The 19,606-nt window shown below is 35.4% G+C and overlaps 1 protein-coding gene and 1 pseudogene across 7 annotated transcripts in view; both read left to right on the top strand.

The window, feature by feature from the left end:
- The window catches only part of RBM25 (RNA binding motif protein 25), a 45,642-nt gene that overhangs the window by 4,343 nt on the left and 21,693 nt on the right, over positions 1–19,606 (top strand). The window contains exons 2-10 of one of the 7 annotated variants that reach the window (XM_075531442.1): positions 1,315–1,343; positions 2,522–2,591; positions 2,853–2,968; positions 4,652–4,768; positions 4,880–5,000; positions 7,423–7,472; positions 10,791–10,958; positions 12,292–12,349; positions 14,901–15,061. In XM_075531442.1, the coding sequence (XP_075387557.1) occupies positions 4,727–4,768; positions 4,880–5,000; positions 7,423–7,472; positions 10,791–10,958; positions 12,292–12,349; positions 14,901–15,061 (600 nt within the window). In that variant the 5' untranslated portion in view covers positions 1,315–1,343; positions 2,522–2,591; positions 2,853–2,968; positions 4,652–4,726. The remainder of the gene's footprint in view (positions 1–1,314; positions 1,344–2,521; positions 2,592–2,852; positions 2,969–4,651; positions 4,769–4,879; positions 5,001–7,422; positions 7,473–10,790; positions 10,959–12,291; positions 12,350–14,900; positions 15,062–19,606) is intronic. The other 6 variants (XM_075531444.1, XM_075531445.1, XM_075531447.1 and 3 more) reach the window with 6 other exon arrangements.
- LOC142427121 (small nucleolar RNA SNORA42/SNORA80 family) lies at positions 662–784 on the top strand (annotated as a pseudogene).

The following is a 19,606-nucleotide window of genomic DNA, read 5'->3' as shown; positions in this document are numbered from 1 at the left end:
TGCTTCCATTATAGGTACTTATACTTGGCAGGTAGAAAATTCTTTAACTTTATAAATTTACATTTTAAAAATGTTTTTTATATTACATCAGTATTTGCTTTGCAAATCCTGTTGTCTGTGTTTAGACCATAACCACAATCCAACTACTTGTTGCCACTTTCATTACTAGGCCACCATTTTTTCCTCTGGATTGTTTAGTAGCTTTGTAGAATCTTGTTCCTCCCCAATTTTAGTCCATCGGGGGTACCTTTCAATCAGATTCCTCAAATGTTAACTTCCACCCCCCTTCCAAATTCTTCTTCACATACTTTTAAAAATGTTTAAAATACAAGTCAAGTCAAAACCTTTCAGAAAGAAACCCAAAAACTTCACCTGTGGCCTATCAAACTCTCTCAGAACTGCCTCTCCAATGAATACTCAGCAGTTGTCTCCTTTGCCTCACTCCCTTTAACCATACCTTTGTCCTTGCTCTCCCTTTGTGCTTGGTTGGTTCTCTTTCAAATGCTCTCTGATAACCTCAGGTTCTTTGTATTTGCACTGTCCTCTGCTTGCAAGGGTCTTCTCTAGATACACGGCCGCATTATTCATTATTTTTTATTCAGATGTCCCCCTCTGGGTGAAGTCTGACTACTGTATTTATTTATTTAAGTTATGTGTTTGTGCCTGGGTTTGGATATATGGCAGGTCCGATCCCATGGGCCTCTCACAGTGCCCCAGGCCAAAGCATACTGCAGCCCCGGACCATTGCCTGGCTTTCGTGGGCACTGAAGCGGGTTGCACAGTGAAAAAAAAAGTTATGTGTTTACCTGCTGTCTATTTTATTAAATATTATAACAACTTGGGGAAGGAGGGGGAATATGAGCTGATATTAGGGCTCAAGTAGAAAACAAATGCTTTGAGAAAGCTGATGGCAACAAATGTACAAATGTGCTTGATACACAATGGATGTATGTATGGATTGTGATAAGAATTGTACAAGCCCCCAAAAAATGATTAACAAAAAAACCCAAAACAAAATATTATAGCTTAATCATTTTTACAAATATTCTTGGTGTAACTCAATAGTTTTGAAGAGGATAGTTTTAAAACCTACAGGTAATAAATGAAAGAGCTTCAAAATGTTTATGGAAAAGTGGAATTAAAAGATAATAGAATTTTTCTATGAACTTTTGAAGCCACTTTGCAGAATATATACTTTATCATGGGCAAAAACATTTTCCCATCTAACTCTTTAAAATATTTCTTGTGTAATTTGGAATAAGTTATAGTAAGTAAATTCTGACTCATAATTAAATAATTCTCATCTTTCCCCAGAAATTAATTCGGACATGAAGGAATGTAATGTAAGGAAAGACTTTTTTATAATTAATATTCAGACTGTATTTTAGCCTCTTAGTAATTTTCAACTTTTCTATCTTAAGCATAGTTGTTTCATGATGTATCTTTTTCCATGGAGAAAGTTCAACTCGCTTCATATTTAAAAAAAAATATTGTTGGGAAGATATGCCAAACACAGCAATTCTATGGCCATTATATAAAGGAAACCACTTCCTAGCTCTCTTCCTTGATTTATTTTTCCAAAAAGCACTTAGCAGTTTTTCATTTCTATATAGTAAAATGGTGTTAATTATCATCTATAGGTAATCTAACTGATAAGCTTTACTCATGGCTCTGAAAGTTTATTAATGATTTTCACATATGCTCCCAAATATAAAACTTTATTTTGAAATTAAGTTACTGGTAATTCTGATTTTAGGATATTTAAATTAAGCTCATATTTTTAAAGATCACTAGAAATGTGGTATTTTTGAATTCCCACGTAAATAGTCATTATTTGATTATTCATGTAATAATAGTCTATTAACTAGTATTTCTACCTTCATCTTTGAGGTTTGCCTTAATATTGAGTAGCTCCAAAGGAAAGAAACCTTGCATAGAAAAATTAGAAGCAAAAGAAGTAGGCGTATTGCCAAAAACTAAATGTTTATAATCTGGTTGACTTTTATTGAATAAATTAAATACCAGTAGTCCCCAGATTATGAATTAATTCTAGTCCTAAATTTACTTTAAGTCAACTTTGTGGATAAGCTGGGAATAGTTAGGTATGATTTATATGTAACAGGCAAATGTTTGTCTTTTACCTTTCAACCCATATGAACATTAAACACTTGTAGATACTACTAATGTTTTGTTTTGTGTTACAAATAGCACTCATTTGTTATCACGAGCCATGTATTTGCTTTGAAATTTTCAGAGACTACGGCTTTGGTTCATATGTTCATAACTAGGGGATTGTTTGTATTTAAAAACCTTGAAATGCCGTATAAACACCAAGACCAGAGTTATTATTTTTTAATATCCTAATGGGGGATAATTCATGACTCTGAAATAACAGAAGTTAGACTGTGGGTCATTGATAGCATAGTAATTAACTAGCATATAGTAGCTTAATAAATTTGATTAATGAGGTCCTCACAGTTTAATTGTATGCTGATTCATTCACTGATTATTTATTCAACAGGTATTAAAACCAACTGCCCATCTAAGAAAATGCTGAGATAGAGTATTATAATGATAATACAAGAGCTTCTGTAAGTAGTAGGACAGCAGCCCTCTTTGTTTACTTTAAAAGGCAGATACAATCCTTCCCTTTTCATATAGAATATTTGTTTTCATATTTTGGACAAAATATTAAATGATTAGAACAAAACACACAATCTTAGTTGTATTTTTAAATTTTTTATTTCTAGTATTTTATTTGCTATGTATGTGAAATTATTTTAGGAACTTCTTTATCTGTAAAGTTTTTTGAATATTTTACTTATGCTGTTTTTAATGAAATTGAAATTTAGATTTTTAGAATATTGAATTTATCCGAACACATTAACTCAAAGAAACACTCTGAAGAAGAACAGTTAGGGGAATGACAGAAGTGATTTTCAAGGACTTTCTAAGCCACAATTAATAGGTAACTATATAACTAGATAATTTACTAGTAATTTAGGGAAATACACATTAAAACATACTTTTAACCTATAACATTGTTAGACTTGAAACATATTTGACTTGGTCATGGTAAGAATATGATTGAAAGGACATACCTATAGACTGGTAGAGGGGATATAAATTTCTACAAATGTTTTGGAGGATGATTTGAAGGTAATGTGTATTATGGAAATTCTTGCACAAGTTTATAGGATTGTGTACAGTTATATCCAAGAAGCTCAACATTATTTGTAAGAACTAATAAATGGAAGCAACCATCTATGTTGCTTACATAATGTATTCTTGTGTTAGAGTTTACAGCATTACAAAGAATGCACTAGAGTTTTTTGAAATGACATGAAGCAAAGTCATGTAAATGATGAGGAAGAACTGCATGTAATAATACAATATGATTATATTGTCCCCAAACATATTTGCGTGTAAACAGAAAGATACCTAGAGAGTATGGAGTCACTACATCAAACTGTACCTGTCCGTTGCTATTGAGCCTGCTCAGACTCAGTAACAAACCTGTAGAACAGAGTAGTACTGTCCTACAGGGTTTCCAGGGCTCTGACTTGGACGCAGCCTGCCACATCCTTCTTCCCACATAGCAGCTATTGGGTTCAAACTGCAGAGTTTCTGGTTAGCAACTGAACACTCAATTTTCAGGCTCACCTGGGGCTCCTTATATCAACTGTAGATAATACAGTTTTATAATCATGTAAGTGGAAAACTTGTATTTTTTTTCCTTATCTCTTCTAAAGAGTGTTATAAAACGCAAAAAAGAAGAGAAACATCTCTAGAACTCTTTAGTTATGGCATACTCGCTGCCTTTGAGTCAATGCTGCCTCACAGCGATTCCCTGTGAGTTTCTGAGACTAACTTCACTGCAGTAGAAAGCCCAGGCTTTCTCCAGAGGAGCTGCTGGTGGTTTTGAACTGGGCACCATGCAGATTGTAGCCTAACTCATAACCACTCAACCACCAAGAGCTCCTGTTTTGGAATATAGGTAGGAATTTTCAAGTGTCAATTATCTTCTGTTGATCAAATCAATAATTGCATTAGGATCACCTATTTGACTTTTCTTTTGGTTGGTATAGATGATCCTCCTAGAACATTCTAATAGTTTTTTTATTTTCCCCAGTAGTTTTAGATTCTGATATCTGTTGACAAAAATAACATTTTGAGGAAAGAAAAGATTTAAATACTTTAAAATACAAAATTACATTTCACTTAAGTAATGCTAAGCAAATTAAAATTAATATTCTTGACTTTAAAAAAAATCAAATGCTAGCAATCTGATTCTTGAATGGGATTCATGAATGGTTCTTCATTACCATCAGTTATGTAGCTCTTTATGTTTGAGCATTACTTTGTGGCCTGGGGTTCAGTTTCCTTTTCCTTAGTTTGTTCTGGAGAAACACATTTGTTCTGAGGAGCTGTCCACGGTACATCAATGAACACTATGCCATTTTAAATTAGTCTCCAGTGTGTTGGTAGGTATTAGAAAAAGGAATGCATCAGAACACTTAAAAAATGTTAGATACCATCCTGGAGTCTGAATTTGATTTGAAAAGATTCATTAATGTTTGGCATTTAATTTTTGGATATTAACAACTTCAAAAATTTTTTCTTCCTTTATATGTATCCCATATGATTGTAGGAGTCTATCCTGAACTTAGATCGTGTACATTTTGGGAACTTATTTTAGAAAAGATCTAAGTTTTAAAAATTCTCAATGGACAGACAGAGAAAAGAGGGTCTTTGCCAACAACTTTGGGTAAGAAAACTTTAGATTTTTGCAGATACTCTAAAAAATGAAGGTCAACAAGCCAGGCATACGAATAGTAAAGTTTTCAAATAAAATGATTTGTCATGGTTTCTTTTTTAGAACGCTGCAGTAAGAATGTCTTTCCCCCCTCATTTGAATCGTCCTCCCATGGGACTCCCAGCACTTCCACCAGGGATCCCACCCCCACAGTTTCCTGGTTTTCCTCCACCTGTACCTCCAGGTAAGTTTATTGGTGGTGTTTTATTTTAAATCTCTATTTCTTGAATTGAGAAAAGCAAAAACAAACATAAAAAGACCTTTTTGTTGTTTTCCAGGTCAGTTTATCATTTCACAGTCATACACATTTTCTTTCCTCTCAGTGACTGAAATTCCCATATGTAACATCACATTCCCATATGTAACAACCCTTGTTCCCTGTGTTTCACATTCCCATTCCTCCTTTGTCCCTAACTCTTCTGAATGTTGTTTTTGGGTAAATGCAGCCCTTTTGATCTCATGGTTAGTTGTACTAAGGGGTATAATATAGCTTCCCTAGTGTTACTGTTTCCCTTATAGGTATGTCCCATGATTTGACTAAAAAAGTTGAATTATCACAGGTATGAGTTCAATTCTAGACATGAAGGGTGCCTGAATAACATAATCTTTGGGATGAAAGGAAATAGAAAGCAAGGGGCATATTTCTCTACGGCTAGTTATGATTGGTCAGCACATTGTAAAATGAGATATATTCAGTATTTGTTACTGTATTTGGTTGGTGGAACTCTAAGGGCCTTTGTGCACAGAAAGGAATGTTACTCTGATTTTGAGTTCATGAGTAACAATATGCCATACCTGTGATAAATGGCAGTCTAGTTGTAGAGTGGTAGGTTAGTTGCCATCTACATTCTGTGTACAACCTCAGATAATGAAATAATATTCTAAACTAGGGTTCAAAATTGTAATACTTGTCTTCATGTGTAATTTTCTCATCTTTTCTAATAATGCAATTGAGTACTGAATAAGATAACGTAGGTGGCAATGGTATGTATGTGGGATCTTTAAAAAAATTGTGGAAATTTTTGTTGTTTTATCTCCATGAACTTTTGTAAACTCCCCTTGTATTAAGTTAGAAAGTAACTTTGGAGGGAGCGGGGAGGGAGGGGAAAAATGAGCTGATGCCAGAGGCTTAAGTGAAGAGCAAATGTTTTGGGAATGATGAGGGCAATGAATGAACAGATGTTCTTTACACAATTGATGTATGTGTGAATTGTGATGAGTTGTATTAGCTCCTAATAAAATGGTTTAAAAAAAAAAAGGAAAGTAACTTTGAAAAATTGTTGTAAGTTTTCCTTAAAAAATGCATATTGAAAAATAAAATTGATGAAAAGTCTGCACACCCTCCAATTCCATAGTCCTTCCCAAAGACAACCTTTTTTAACAGTTTCTAATGTGTAGCTCTCGGGATGGGCTGTGCACAGCCAGCAGGTTTGCTGTGCTCCCCCTTTTGCCAAGAATACAAATGGTGACGTACCGCACACACTTGGCACTCTTTGTTCTTTGTCCACTTTAGCAGATTTATTTACATCGTAGGAAAAAAAATCTCAGCATGCCTTTTTTCCCAATATTTAATAGAAATTTATTGGGAAGTGTGTATATATATATATATATATATTATAAGTTAAGGAAATTTTAGATGTGAATTTCAGTTTCCTAAAAGTGCTCACATAAATTATGTCAATACCCCATAGACACTTTGAGGAAATAATTACTTCACTAGAATTAAGGAAATGGAAGGAAAAAGCTAAGGATAAAGAACCTGACCCAAAGTGTTTAATGCAAAACGACAGAATCAAGAAATGAATTCAAGTTTAATAGGAAATCTTTTTCTACTTTGTACAGTTTTCTATAGACTTATTGACAAGATTTTCTAAAAGTCATACTTTGAAAAGCATGGATCTGTTATAAATATATTAAGGCATAGTGCTAAGAACTTATTAGTCCTACATAATTATAACTTGTTGCTGAATTTGAACTGAAGCATGATTTCATAACTTCAGATAGATGTACAAGCATTTAAAATATATGTGTATTTTAAATCTCTATTAATAGTATATAAATCTCTAATTACTGTCTATAAAGGTGGATAAGCCAAGTTTTTTAGCACATTTGTAATGCAGTTTTTGTAGTACACTTAGGTGCCTCGGCTGATATTCGGGTTGACTTGTACTTGAGAATGTACAGTATTGTTGAACCAGAAATAGTGAAATTATTCTTAGGTTTGAAGGTTAATTTCTCACTTGATACTTTCAATGATTAATACCATTGTACACACCTATAAATTAATATGTATTTATGCAAGGTGCTGGTTTTGAGGACCTGCTGAACCACATGAATATGAATTGATCAAATGTCCAGAATTTTATCCTTTGTATGAGATAGCTTACATTCAGAATAGTTTTTTGTTCCATATAAATTTGTAAGTTTTCACTTGATAAACATTATTTCTTAAAAACAGGCATAATCCCATTTTTATTAGTTACATATTTCTATGCCTATTAACCATAAGTAGAAAAGATTTGTATAAATTGTAGCTGTTATAGAATATGGTTATCTGTTACAATATTTTTAAAACTCATTTTTTTTTTCTTTCCCTTTTTCCAAAGGGACTCCGATGATTCCTGTACCGATGAGCATTATGGCTCCTGCTCCAACTGTAAGTATAAGTTTAAAAAAGAATTAGGAGATAAGGTTGTGCTAGTGCTTTTCAAGCCAAATAACTTGGTTGACTTAGTTGAATGATTTAAATGTTTAAAATAGTAACAGGAAAAAAATGGCAACACTCATCTATGTAATACTACTTAATTGAATAAATTGCATATTCAATTGCCCTATTCATATAATAGAATTATTCCCTTTTTTGCTTTTCCCTTCTTTTACTTTTCCTCTTTTAAAAAAATCATTGGCTATTCCCTGTTTCTTATCTCAGTAAACAAATACTCAAACTCACATATATACATACATGTATCTATAAGACTCAAGCAAAAATTTCAATATTGAAGAGTGAAATTGATATGGAGTACTCTTTCTCCCTTTCATTTTAAACACCTTCCCCTGTCTTAGAGGGTATCCAAAACAAACCGGAAAAAAGCTTTCATAGTATGCATGTTTCTCACTAGGTAAGCATCTAGCAACTCTGAGTTAGTGTACCCAGTGGCATCGCCTGGGAAGGTCCTCTGGTCACAGTGAAATTTTTTCATAAAAACAGTTTCCCTTGAACCTTGTTTTTTGTGATGGCTGATTTAATAACAGCCTGCAGCTGTGAAATTTTGTTTTCTGTTCAGGAAAATGCCACTGAAACTGTTGTGATGTTGAACACAACTTACAAGGATAGCGCTATGGGCAAAAAAGTGTTATGTTTTTTAAAAAGGTGAAATGTTCATTGATGACAAACCTTGTTCTGAACAACTATTAACTTCCAGAAGGGATGAAAATGTTGACTTATAGTGCATTTGAAGTTAATGCTATCAGGTCAGACTGTTAAATGAAGCTTTCTACTTAGAACAGTGGTTCTGAACCTTTCCAGTGCTGCAGCAGTGGCCCTTTCATACAGCTCCTCATGTGGTGGTGACCCCCCCAACCATAACATTATTTTTGTTGCTATTTCATAACTAATTTTTCTACTGTTAGGAATCAGGTGACCCCAGTGAAAGGGTCATCCGACCCCTCTAAGGTTTGTGACCCATAGGTTGAGAACTGTTGATTTAGAAGTTCAGAAAAACCTGATTTGTAGCAGATCAGGCACTGGTTTTGCCACCACCACCACAATATAGCTGCTCCTGCAGATAGCTCAAGTGTGCCAGTTTTTTGCAAAAACCACCATTGCCTTTCTTACCCCATGCACATGACTCACCTGGCTTTGCCCCGCGAGACTTCTCTTTGTTTCCACGAATGAAAAGGGACATGAAAGGACGACGATTTGACAACGTAGAAGAGGTGAAGAAAAAAAAAAATGAGGGAGCCATCCAAACAGATGAGTTAGAAAAATGTTTACAAGACTGGGGTCGCAGATTTGACCAATATATTAAGTGTAATGGAGAGTACTTTCAAAGGTGATAAAATTGTTTTGTAAAAAAATTTAAGTACATAGCTTTGAAAAAATAAAATTATGGCTGTTTTGGGGATAGCCCTTCACATTTATTTTCTTTGTCTTGTATGACACCTTCAAGCTTTGTCTAGCTTTACTGAAGGCATTCCGTGGCAGAACTCCTTCATTACTAAATCTTTTTTTTTTCATTACTAAATCTTAAATTTGGAATTTTAATACTTGGTTGAAATTTATTAAAGCTATTGAACACTTAAAGCATCTTAGTTAAGAAAAGTATAATGCTAATAGACTACATGAAGGTGTGAAAATGACATGGAGTCTACATCTGAACTTCTTTGACTATACAGGGGAGAAAGAATCTCCTTAACCAGCCAAAAGCCTGTTACTATTAGGCAGATGTCAGATATCACTTCCAACCTCCATCCTCCATCTTTATTTACCTTCTTCACACCATTCACACTTATACCCAGGCATTCATCCACAGCACTCTTCTTTTTGGTTCAATATTTTGTTGCAATGGCATTGCAGAATTTACTGATAGAACTTATAATCATAGGTGTGTGTTAAGGAAATGGATGGGTTTCCATAAGTCAGAATGTGAAAATATTAAGGGTGCAATCATTGGTCTGTGCACCTTCAGCCAGCAATCATGTTTCTCTCTGGTCCATAGCTTCTGGCTTCTGCACCCCATAGACCTGGAACCCTGCATGCTGCTCTGCTTCAGTTTCATAGTATCCATACTGAATGTCTGCTTTGTTTTGCTTTCCTTGTCTTGATCTTTGGTCGTGGCATAGCTTCCATTTCTCTCCTACATCTTGTGCCTTGTCCCTTCCAGCACTTCATGTAAAGAAAATGCTCTTTTAAAGGCTTGACTCTTCTTCCTTGATGGTCAGAGGGTTTTCTTTCTCTGCTTCTGCGATGGGTCACTTATATACAGAGGAATGACAACCAATACTGGGCAAATAAATGATTAAATAGGGATCTACTGTGAGGCCAACTTTAAAGATGACGTGATTCTGGACCCCCTGGGCAATACCTCTAGTATTTCAGGCTAGCCCAGGATATTTTGGAGCAGCTCCCCGCACTCACCACTGTGTATTCAGTCTTTACTGTGCCTTCAGTCTTTACTGTGCCTGGTGTGCGAAAATCAATGTCAGATAGAGTTGAACAAGGCTGTAACTTTCTCTGAATAGTTGAACGACATACAGAGAAAACAAGACAAGAACATAAGGGATAAAAGGAGAATTATAAGTGCACGAAGTGTGCTTTGAAAGTATTCTACTAGAAAGATTACCTTTCAAGAGCAATGTGTCAAAGTAGGAGATAGTATTCTTGGGGAGGGAGCACTGGAATGACTGGGGGAGTGGGCTGCAAAAACAGATAATTTACTTTTTCTTGGATGATAGGCTGTAGTACAAACGTTACTGCCAAGGTGATGCTATTTTTTTGTGGGGTAGTGCAGTGGTAGGCTAAATAAAATTGGATCTGCGCTAGAACATTAGCAGGAATAATTGAAATTTGCAGTTGTAGTGATATTGAGAGCACTCTTAATACTGGATGTTGGATAATTTTAAGTGGTTATTTTAAAATTAGCTGCAATTTTTAGTCAAACTTACTGTTTACATAATCAAGTTGTTTTTAAAGGCAATCTGGTAGTGTAATCTGTTGTGGACATGATTGTATCAATGGAAAATGCTGTGTGCTTTTAAGAGTTTTAGATGGTAAATATGTAGATGCTTAGTGATAATGTATTGTAATTATGAAGGGTTTTCAAAAAGGTCATGGAAAGAATAGAATTAAAAGATATTGGAATGTTTCCATGAACTTTTGGAGCCCACTTGTATTATTTTAAAATTGATAAAAATTTCATATTAATCTGATAGGAAGTTTAACTGTCATTCAATCTGAATGCATCTCTCGCTTTAGGTTTTAGTACCCACTGTGTCCATGGTTGGAAAGCATTTGGGAGCAAGAAAGGATCATCCAGGCTTAAAGGCGAAAGAAAATGATGAAAACTGTGGTCCTACCACTACAGTGTTTGTGGGCAACATATCCGAGAAAGCCTCAGACATGCTTATAAGACAACTCCTAGCTGTAAGTTACTGGTTTATTTTCCACTTAAATAAATGCATAAAGTGGGCCTTGATTAATTATTTTAGTGAAACTTTTTCTTTTGAAAACAAAGCTTTAATCTTATAGAAAAGGTGAAAGAATATAATGAATACATATCCTTATGTCCTTTATCTACAAGTCTGTGAGTAGTATAAGCAGTGAAGCGCTTGACTACTAGTCGAAAGGTTGGTGGTTTGAACCCACCCAGAGGTTCCTTGGAGATCTGCATCTGAAAGGTCACAGCATTAAAATTCCTGTGGAAGGAATACTTCCTTTCTGAACACTTGGGGTGTGCTATGAGTCAGAATTGAGTCAGTGGCAACAAACAGCAGCATACCCATTACTTAGATTAATTATTGAGCTCTTTTTGACCTGGTGGCTTTATCTGTCTTTCTCGTACATTACTGCTCTGCCCTCCATGGTGTTTTGAGAATATTTAGAGATAACACAGTTTCTAAAAAGTCTGAAAAAAACAAAATCTGAATACTTTAAATATATCCTAAGACCCAGAAGTTGTTCTACATAACACTGGGCTTGTGTTTTTGTTTTTAAATAGTATACTCAACAGAAGGGGCCATGGTTGCACAGTGGTTTAAACGCTGGCCTACCAACCACAGGGTTGGCAGTTCAAACCTATCAGTTGCTTTGTTGGGGGTGGGAAGAGGTTGTCAGCTTTCAAAAAAAAATGTGTTGACTTAGAAACCTTAAGCAAAATTCCTCTCTTGTTCTTAGTCAGAATCTACTTGATGGCAGTGGACTTGATAATTCGGATTTATATCCATTATTTCCCAAACCAAACCCATTGCCCTCAGTTCTGACTTAGGGTCATCATGTATCTAATTGACAACTTTTTAAAATTATGAGGTACTTCGGTCTTGCCTTTTATTTTATTTATTTTTTAAAGTAATTTTATTGAGGGATCGTACAACTCTAAGCACAATCCATTCATAACATTTTATTTTTTTGTAGCACGTACAAGCTAAAAAATTTCTAATTTATAGGAAGTTAGATAATTTTCCATGTAAATAAGGACCAATAAGAATTCTTATTTATTTACTTATTTAAAAATCATTTTATTGGGGGCTAAGAATTTATATGTAAAACAATTTGTTAAATAATTTTTTATGATAGGCTTGTCGGGATAGGGAGAATTTTAATAAATTTAGTAATTTAATAGATTTTAGTGTCTGTTGATTTTTCTTTTTTAGTGGGTTTGTACATGTTTATGTTGGATTTTCCTTTTTTGTTCAAAATAAAAGACTTGTGCTTTTATCTTAATTGATAAGTGGCTATGATGTTTCTTTTTTTCCTTAAGAAATGTGGTCTTGTTTTGAGCTGGAAGAGAGTACAGGGTGCTTCTGGAAAACTTCAAGGTAGGTAAAAATTTCCCCCCGTCTTTTGGTTGCAATTATTTTAACCTGTGCATATAAATCAGTTTTTACATGTTTATTTTGATCCGCAACCACAGGAGTTGTTAGATTAGCATTCTTTCTATTTTAATGTTCTGAAAAGTTAAAAGTCAGTTGGGAAGATGGTGGCTTAGAGTTAAGAATAGGAAGTTTAAAATACATAAATGTGGTTAGAAGGGAAAATTTTTCTAGACTGTTTCTCTTTTAATAATACTTTTTTAAAAGTTTTGTCTTAGTGGGGGACAACATGATCAAATTTAGAAAAAGTATCGGTAAAAGGCAATGGGTGACCTATTGTGTAAAGCAAACGGTCCTAATATTTATTGGTAGAAGCACTTGTTGAATTGTACTTTTTTTTTCCCCTTTGGTTAAAAATTTATAGAGCAAATTGTTTTTTCAATATTTTGTACATGCTTTATTTTGTGATGTTTATGGTAATAGAGTGTAAAAGCTTTCTTTTTACTTAGGTTTTCTGTTTCCATTTGTCTTTCTTTCCTAACCCTTCCTACATCCTGGGCTTTATCCCTGGGCTAATGATGCCCTTTGATCTCATGTGCTTGATGGTCATTGTGAAAACAGCATGGAGGCCACATCTGACCTCTGGCTATGGTAGGGAGGAGGAGAATTTAACTCCACCAACCCAGTGTCCAGTACAAGACATGTCTCCACTCTCCATCTTTCTTTCACTCTCTTCTGACACTAAATGGGCCTCCCATGGCACACTACACATTTTGGTTAGCTTTGACAAGGCATTGCAACGTCCCCACAAACTCACAGACAATATTCAAATATTTAAAAGCTGTTTTATTAACGCATGATTCTCATACCATACAATTCAATGGTTTAAATTGTCTAAATAGTTGTGCAGTCATCACCACAACAAATCTATAACTTTTTCTTCATTTTTGCACCCATTATTAGCTCCCAATTCCACCGGCTTCTCTTGCCATAATTCTTAAAAAATGAAACCAAAACTGTTGTTTCTATAACAATACTCACAATTAATGGGGGGGATATTGGGAAAACAAATGATTAGAAAACAATAAGGGTGTAGTCAATTCAGTACAGCACCTCTCCAACCAGCAGCCAAGTCTCTCTTACCCCCAACTTCTCAGTCACATAACCCTTTCTCGCTCCCTCTGTGGGCCAGGTAGCTAGCCTCACAGCCTCATGATCTCATCTCTGGGGTCTTCAACCTCTCCCTCATGATGTAGTCGCTGGGCCTCTACCACCACCACTTCAGACAGGAATCTCCCATACACTGCTGTTGCTGTTCCTTATTTATTCCAGATTCTCTCATCCTGTCTTAGAGGTGGCTCTTTCATAGGGGAATGGCAAAACTGACCAATCCTGTTAGTGTTTCACATAACATTTTTTGGGTGGGAGTTAAAGAAAATTGGATAAAAGAACCGTAGTAATTAATTTCACCTCACAGTTATGCATTTTAAAAACTTACTTACAGTTTCATGTAATTAAAAAAATAATAAGAACTTTCATGTACTCAAAATGTTGTTTTTAAAATTTATTGGGGGCTCTTACATCTCTTATCATAATCCATACATTCCTCTAATGTGTCAAGCACATTTGCACATATGTGGCCAATCATCATTTTCAAACCACTTGAGTCCCTGATATCACCTCCCCATTTCTTCCCCCTCCCTTCCGCCTCCCCTCCCTCATGAACACTTAATACGTTATAGATCGTTTTTTCCATGTCTTACATTATCATCTGTTGCCTTTCACTCACTTTTCTGTTATTTATTCCCCTGGAAGGGGGTTCTGATCCTTATGAACATTTCCTCCTGTCTTCCCCCACCCTCCTCTAATTCTGGTATCTCTCCTCTCCTTGTTGGCCCCAAGGCATTTATTTACCTATCGTGGATTCCCTGTGTTGTGGGCTCTTATCTGTAGCAGTGTGCATGTTCTGGTCTAATCTGATTTGTAGGTAAAATTGAGGTCATGATAGTGGGGGGAAGGAAGCACCAAAGAGCTAGAGGAAAGTTGTGTGTTTCATCAATTATATACTGCACCCTGACTGGCTCATCTCTTCCCTATGACCCCTCTGTGAGGGTATGTCCAATTATCTACAGATAATTGGGTCTCTACTTCAGCCCCCCCCCCCCCACATTCTTCATCTTGGGTATGATTTTATTTTGGGTCCTAGATGCCTGGTCCCTGATCCCATTGACCCCTCGCATCACCCATTTTTGACTCTGAGGAACTCATACCAAGTTTTCCGTCTTCTCTCTCCCATCCACTTCTTCTGAAGCACTAGATCATCTTCTTTAAATATTTTTACCATGTGTTTCCAGGAGGTAAAGACATAAATATATATCCAAACTGCTATTATGAGAGCTTTGGTTGTTTAGGGCCCTAAGGTTATTGAAATGCTTACCAAAGGGAATGAAGGAAAGGGGAACATTTGCATAAACTTTGTTGTTTTTGATCTCTAATGATTTTTTTAATCTTTCATAATTGTATTGATATTTCACTAATTCTTTACATCCATTGATAGCCTTTGGATTCTGTGAGTATAAGGAGCCTGAATCTACCCTCCGTGCACTCAGGTTATTGCACGACCTGCAGATTGGAGAGAAGAAGCTACTTGTTAAAGTTGATGCAAAGACAAAGGCACAACTTGATGAATGGAAAGCAAAGAAGAAAGCTTCTAATGGGGTATGTTTCCCTAATGCTATATCTTGTGGCTAGTTGTGCTATTTCAGTATAAATGATTTCTTTTAAATGAATCTAATATGGGGATTCAAAGATCGTCATCATAAATCATGTGTGTGGCTAAATGCAGGAGGGTAATTTTTAGTTTGTAGTTACTTTAAGTCTTCTATCTACCCACAGTGCGTGGGTGACTGTTGGTTTGCTTATTCCAGGTTGGGATGAAGGTAGTAAGGGAGGCTGGACAAGGTTAACTTGCCAGAGAAAACACTGGTACAGACTATTCCAAACAGAGCTAATTCATTAAGGCAGCTTTGTAAGTAAGTACAAAATATATTTCAACCTACACAGTTTTTATTAGTTGCCCTCTTTTAGATATACAGAGGTTCTAAGATGAATAAAATGAATCTTAATATTTTTCCACAGTTGGATGTCTTTATTTAGATTATATTAAGTGAAGTTAAGTTGAAGTAAATTTTTGTATGTTGTGTTGTAATGTGTATGTTGTACCCCTTCCTAACAAATGCAAAAACCTGACTATATTGCCCCTTGCTTTCTTTCCTAATTCCTTATTTGCCACCTAAAGCTCAACCGGCCACTTTAGATTATCACCTTCTCTCACAGAAACATTCTAAGGACAACAGTCTGCGTTCTAGCTCATACTTTCAGGATTTTATTTTCAAAACAAACACCTTTCTTTTCCCTCTATTATTACAAAAAATGTTGTTAAGAATTCACAAATTAAATCCAAGCATCAAAATAATAGCTTTTATAATATCATTACCATAAGTAACTTAAAAATTTCATGGAATAATTTCTAAAACTAGTTTTACTGGCATATAAATTACATCACAATTTAAGTGTTGTCATATTAAGAGTTGTTCACGTATGTAAGTATTATAGACATTGGCATTTTTGGGGTACATGTTTCTCTACATACAAATTTAATGTTATAAGAACTGCACTGCATTCTAAGTACTGTTTTGTAAACAAGTTTATAACTTAATTTTATTTTTCCTTGACCTTTTACTATTACTCTTAACATGTCTATGGGTGTCATTTACTCTCATCAGAGTTTGGAATACTTTTTCTATTTCTAAAGCACAAGTATACTTAAGTTAGCATCTACTCATGCAACTTCAATTTCGGGCAAATTCCCAGTTCTTTAAGATCGTGTTTAAGACTGGTGCCAGTCTACTTTATGTTCCTAGCTGCCCACATCTTTTCCATGTCTTTGCTGACATGTTCTTGTTGTCTCTTCAAGTCCCTTATGTAAATTTTGTTTTTAGAATTAAAGTCGAGATATCCCTTATTTCATGCCTTCATTACATTTTCTATATTACCATATGAAACAGATTTTAACTGTTAGTATCGATTTTAAATCTTCCTATGACATCCTGTTATGACTACCAGGTAGTCACTTCAGTTTGTACCATGTGTAGCACTTAGCATGACGTTATACCCATAGCAGCAAAGTACAGTGAACATTCATTGAATATAAGGTTATTACTTCCTTGTGATCTTGAATATTGGCAACAATAATTTCTCTGTACTATAAATTACACCTCACTACATAATTTATTACCTGTTACATCAGTAAAAAATGCAAAGCCTCCAGAAGGATTTTCAGATTTTCTTTATAGTGATAATTGAATTCTTAAATAATGCATAAATTAAATACCATCAAATTTTCCCTCTATTTTTCCTCCTGTTCCCAGTTTTACTATGTTTATCAGTTTACAAGGTGGTTTAATTTACATCAAATAGTATAATATATTCTCTTGAAATGAATCACCTTATATTTATTTGTATAAATCAGGACGTAGAAGGGAGTATCCCAAAAAACCTGAAAAGAAGCTCCCCTGGGTGGGGCTTTCATAGTACATATTTTTCACAGTTGGTGAGTATCAGAAACTCACTCTGACTTAGTGCACCCAGAGGTGTTGCCTAGGAAGGTCCTCTCTGGTCATACTGAGTTTTTTTGTAAAAGCAGTTTCACTTAAACCTTGTGTGTGTGTGAGAGAGAGAGAGAGTGAGAGAGAGAGAGGGCCGACTTAAGAGAACATTGTGCTAAGAACTGCATATGGCTGTGAAATTTTGTTTTCTTGGGGAAAATTCCGCTGTAGGACAGCGCTATGGGATACTCAAATGTACGAGTGGTTTTCTTGTTTCAAAAAAGGTGAACTATCGATTGATGACAAAACCTCGTTCTGGATATCCGTCAACCTTCCCCAAGGGACGACAATGACTACACGTAGTGCATTGGGAGTTTGTCCCACCAGGTCAGATTGTTCATCAAGCTTTCTGTTTAGAGGATATAAAAAGATCGCGTAACTGCAGCAAAAAAGGACTTGTAACCGATGACAATGCACTGCTACTGCAGCCTTCTCAGTGTGCCATTTTTTGGCAAAAAACAGCATGCCTCTCTTGCCCCATGCGCCTGACTCACCTGACCTCGCCCCATGAGTTTCTGTCAATGAAGGACAGAGACTTTTGACTTAGAAGATTTGAAGAAAACGGGCATGGTTGCTGTCAGCAATCCAAATAGATGAGTTTGAAAAATGTTTGCGAGAATGGAATTGTAGATTTGACCAATGTATTAAATGTAATGGAGAGTAGATAGAAGGTGATAAGCGTGATATGGAAAAATTTAAATACATAGATTTTTGGTGGGGTACCCCTTGTGTACTGTTGTGCGATTTTTACATTTAATTTATAGGCACCAAGAACAAGATAAACCATGTTATAATATATTTGTTTTTTTACCAATGGGATTAAATCTCAACAGCAAAAATAAAAACATGAAATAAAAATAGAATTAGGACTCCAATAACAAATTTAGTACCATTATTTCAGATAAAGTGGAATTGAGAGACACTTCAGTTTTATATTTTTCCACCTGTGTTGTAATTCTGGATATACTTGTCCTTATCCCCAGAGTGAAATTACAGGACAATCATAGAGTATATTTTCTAAGAGATAACAATATGGGTTAAATGGCAGAGGTTGAGCAGTTCCGTCTGCTGTAAATTTATTTTCCCTTAATGACATATGAGGGTATATACAACAGTATTGCTACTAGGGTTTCAGTTCATACAAAAGGTTATGATGCCATTTTAGGATGTCAAAGTGGGGTGATCTAGATAAATTTTCTTGAAGAACACAAGATGCATAGGGGGCCTCTTAAGAAATTTAAAGAAATTGACAACTGTGTTGCTGAGCATAAAGCCCTGGGAATTTCTCCATTACCACAGTGCATCTGCTTATTCTCTGAGAGTATCATGTGTGTTCTGAAAGAACTTCACTGGGAAACCTTATTGTATCCCTCCTACTGCCCTGATGTTGCCCTTTCAGACTTCTTGTTTGTACACCTCAATGAGCATTTAATGGAACATGATTTTAATGCCTCAATGTCATCATCTTTTCGATGTTTGTTGATCAAAGTGTGTAGAACTCCTAGGGGACGGTTCAGTAAGACGGGAACATCCCTTTAGAGGTGGATAGATAAAGATGAATGTTCTCTTGAGCTTATTTTGTTGAATAATTTTGTCTTGAAGCTTGTTCGCTTTGTATATCCATCTAGAGTGAAGGAGAGTGAAGATTTGACATAGGTTTTCAAGCTCAAGCTTTCCTGTGAAGTTCAGCGCATGTGTTCTTTATTGTTAATTTGTTGCAGAAATTTAGAAGGCAGTGATGGTGGATGATAGAATGTGTGAGACATTATCTCTGATTTCAACACAGAAAGTATAGTTCTCATCAAATAAATAGAGCATACTTTTTCTTTTTAAATACTGTGTCAGTTTTCCTCACCTAGACTTGACAGAGGAATTAAGTGCTTGTCAAATAGTCTGGTTGAGTGGTGGCATGGTGGTGGCTTTTATTATTAACCTTTAATAAAACTTGCACTTGAGACAACCATACCAATTTTAGTCTTAATCTTGCTAATTTTTGAAGTTGCTTATGGACAAACATCTTACATTGTTGACTGGTAAGTATCTTCAGGAGTGAAATTGACAGCTTTATCAAGCTCACCTTTTCTCAGGAAGCGGAGTCATGTACATTCTATTCTGATAGATGATAGAGTGCTCTGGGTGGATCATCATGTCTGTGCCTAGATACTAATTCATTGACCTGGACATTTTCTGCAAAAACCCTGACTTCAAGTTGGCTTTTTTTTTTTAATTGTATAAATCTGTGCCAAAGAGTGCCTAACCGCTATTTTTCAACTTTTACTTCATCTGAAACGAGTTAAGTATTCTGGCACTTAAAATAGCCGAGGAAAAACAGGATGGGTGGTCATCCTAAAGGCGTGCAGATGGCATCATGGGTTACATGTTGGGCACTTGTCTCCTTAATTGCAAAGTCACAGAACAAAGCTAAACTTTCTGTTCTGGTAAAGATTTATAGCCTTGGAAATCCACAAGTCCAGTTCTTTCTTTTCTGCTAGGATGGCTGTGAGTCAGAATAAACTTAATTAGTTAAAACATCCACACCCTAGCTGTTAGTAGATCTCTGTCAACTGTCCCCATTTTGGTCTTCTATTACTGGCTG

This window comes from Tenrec ecaudatus, chromosome 14, assembly GCF_050624435.1.
Source record: "Tenrec ecaudatus isolate mTenEca1 chromosome 14, mTenEca1.hap1, whole genome shotgun sequence".
In the NCBI taxonomy this organism is placed as follows: domain Eukaryota; kingdom Metazoa; phylum Chordata; class Mammalia; order Afrosoricida; family Tenrecidae; genus Tenrec; species Tenrec ecaudatus.
This window is presented reverse-complemented; position numbering and strand designations above follow the sequence as displayed.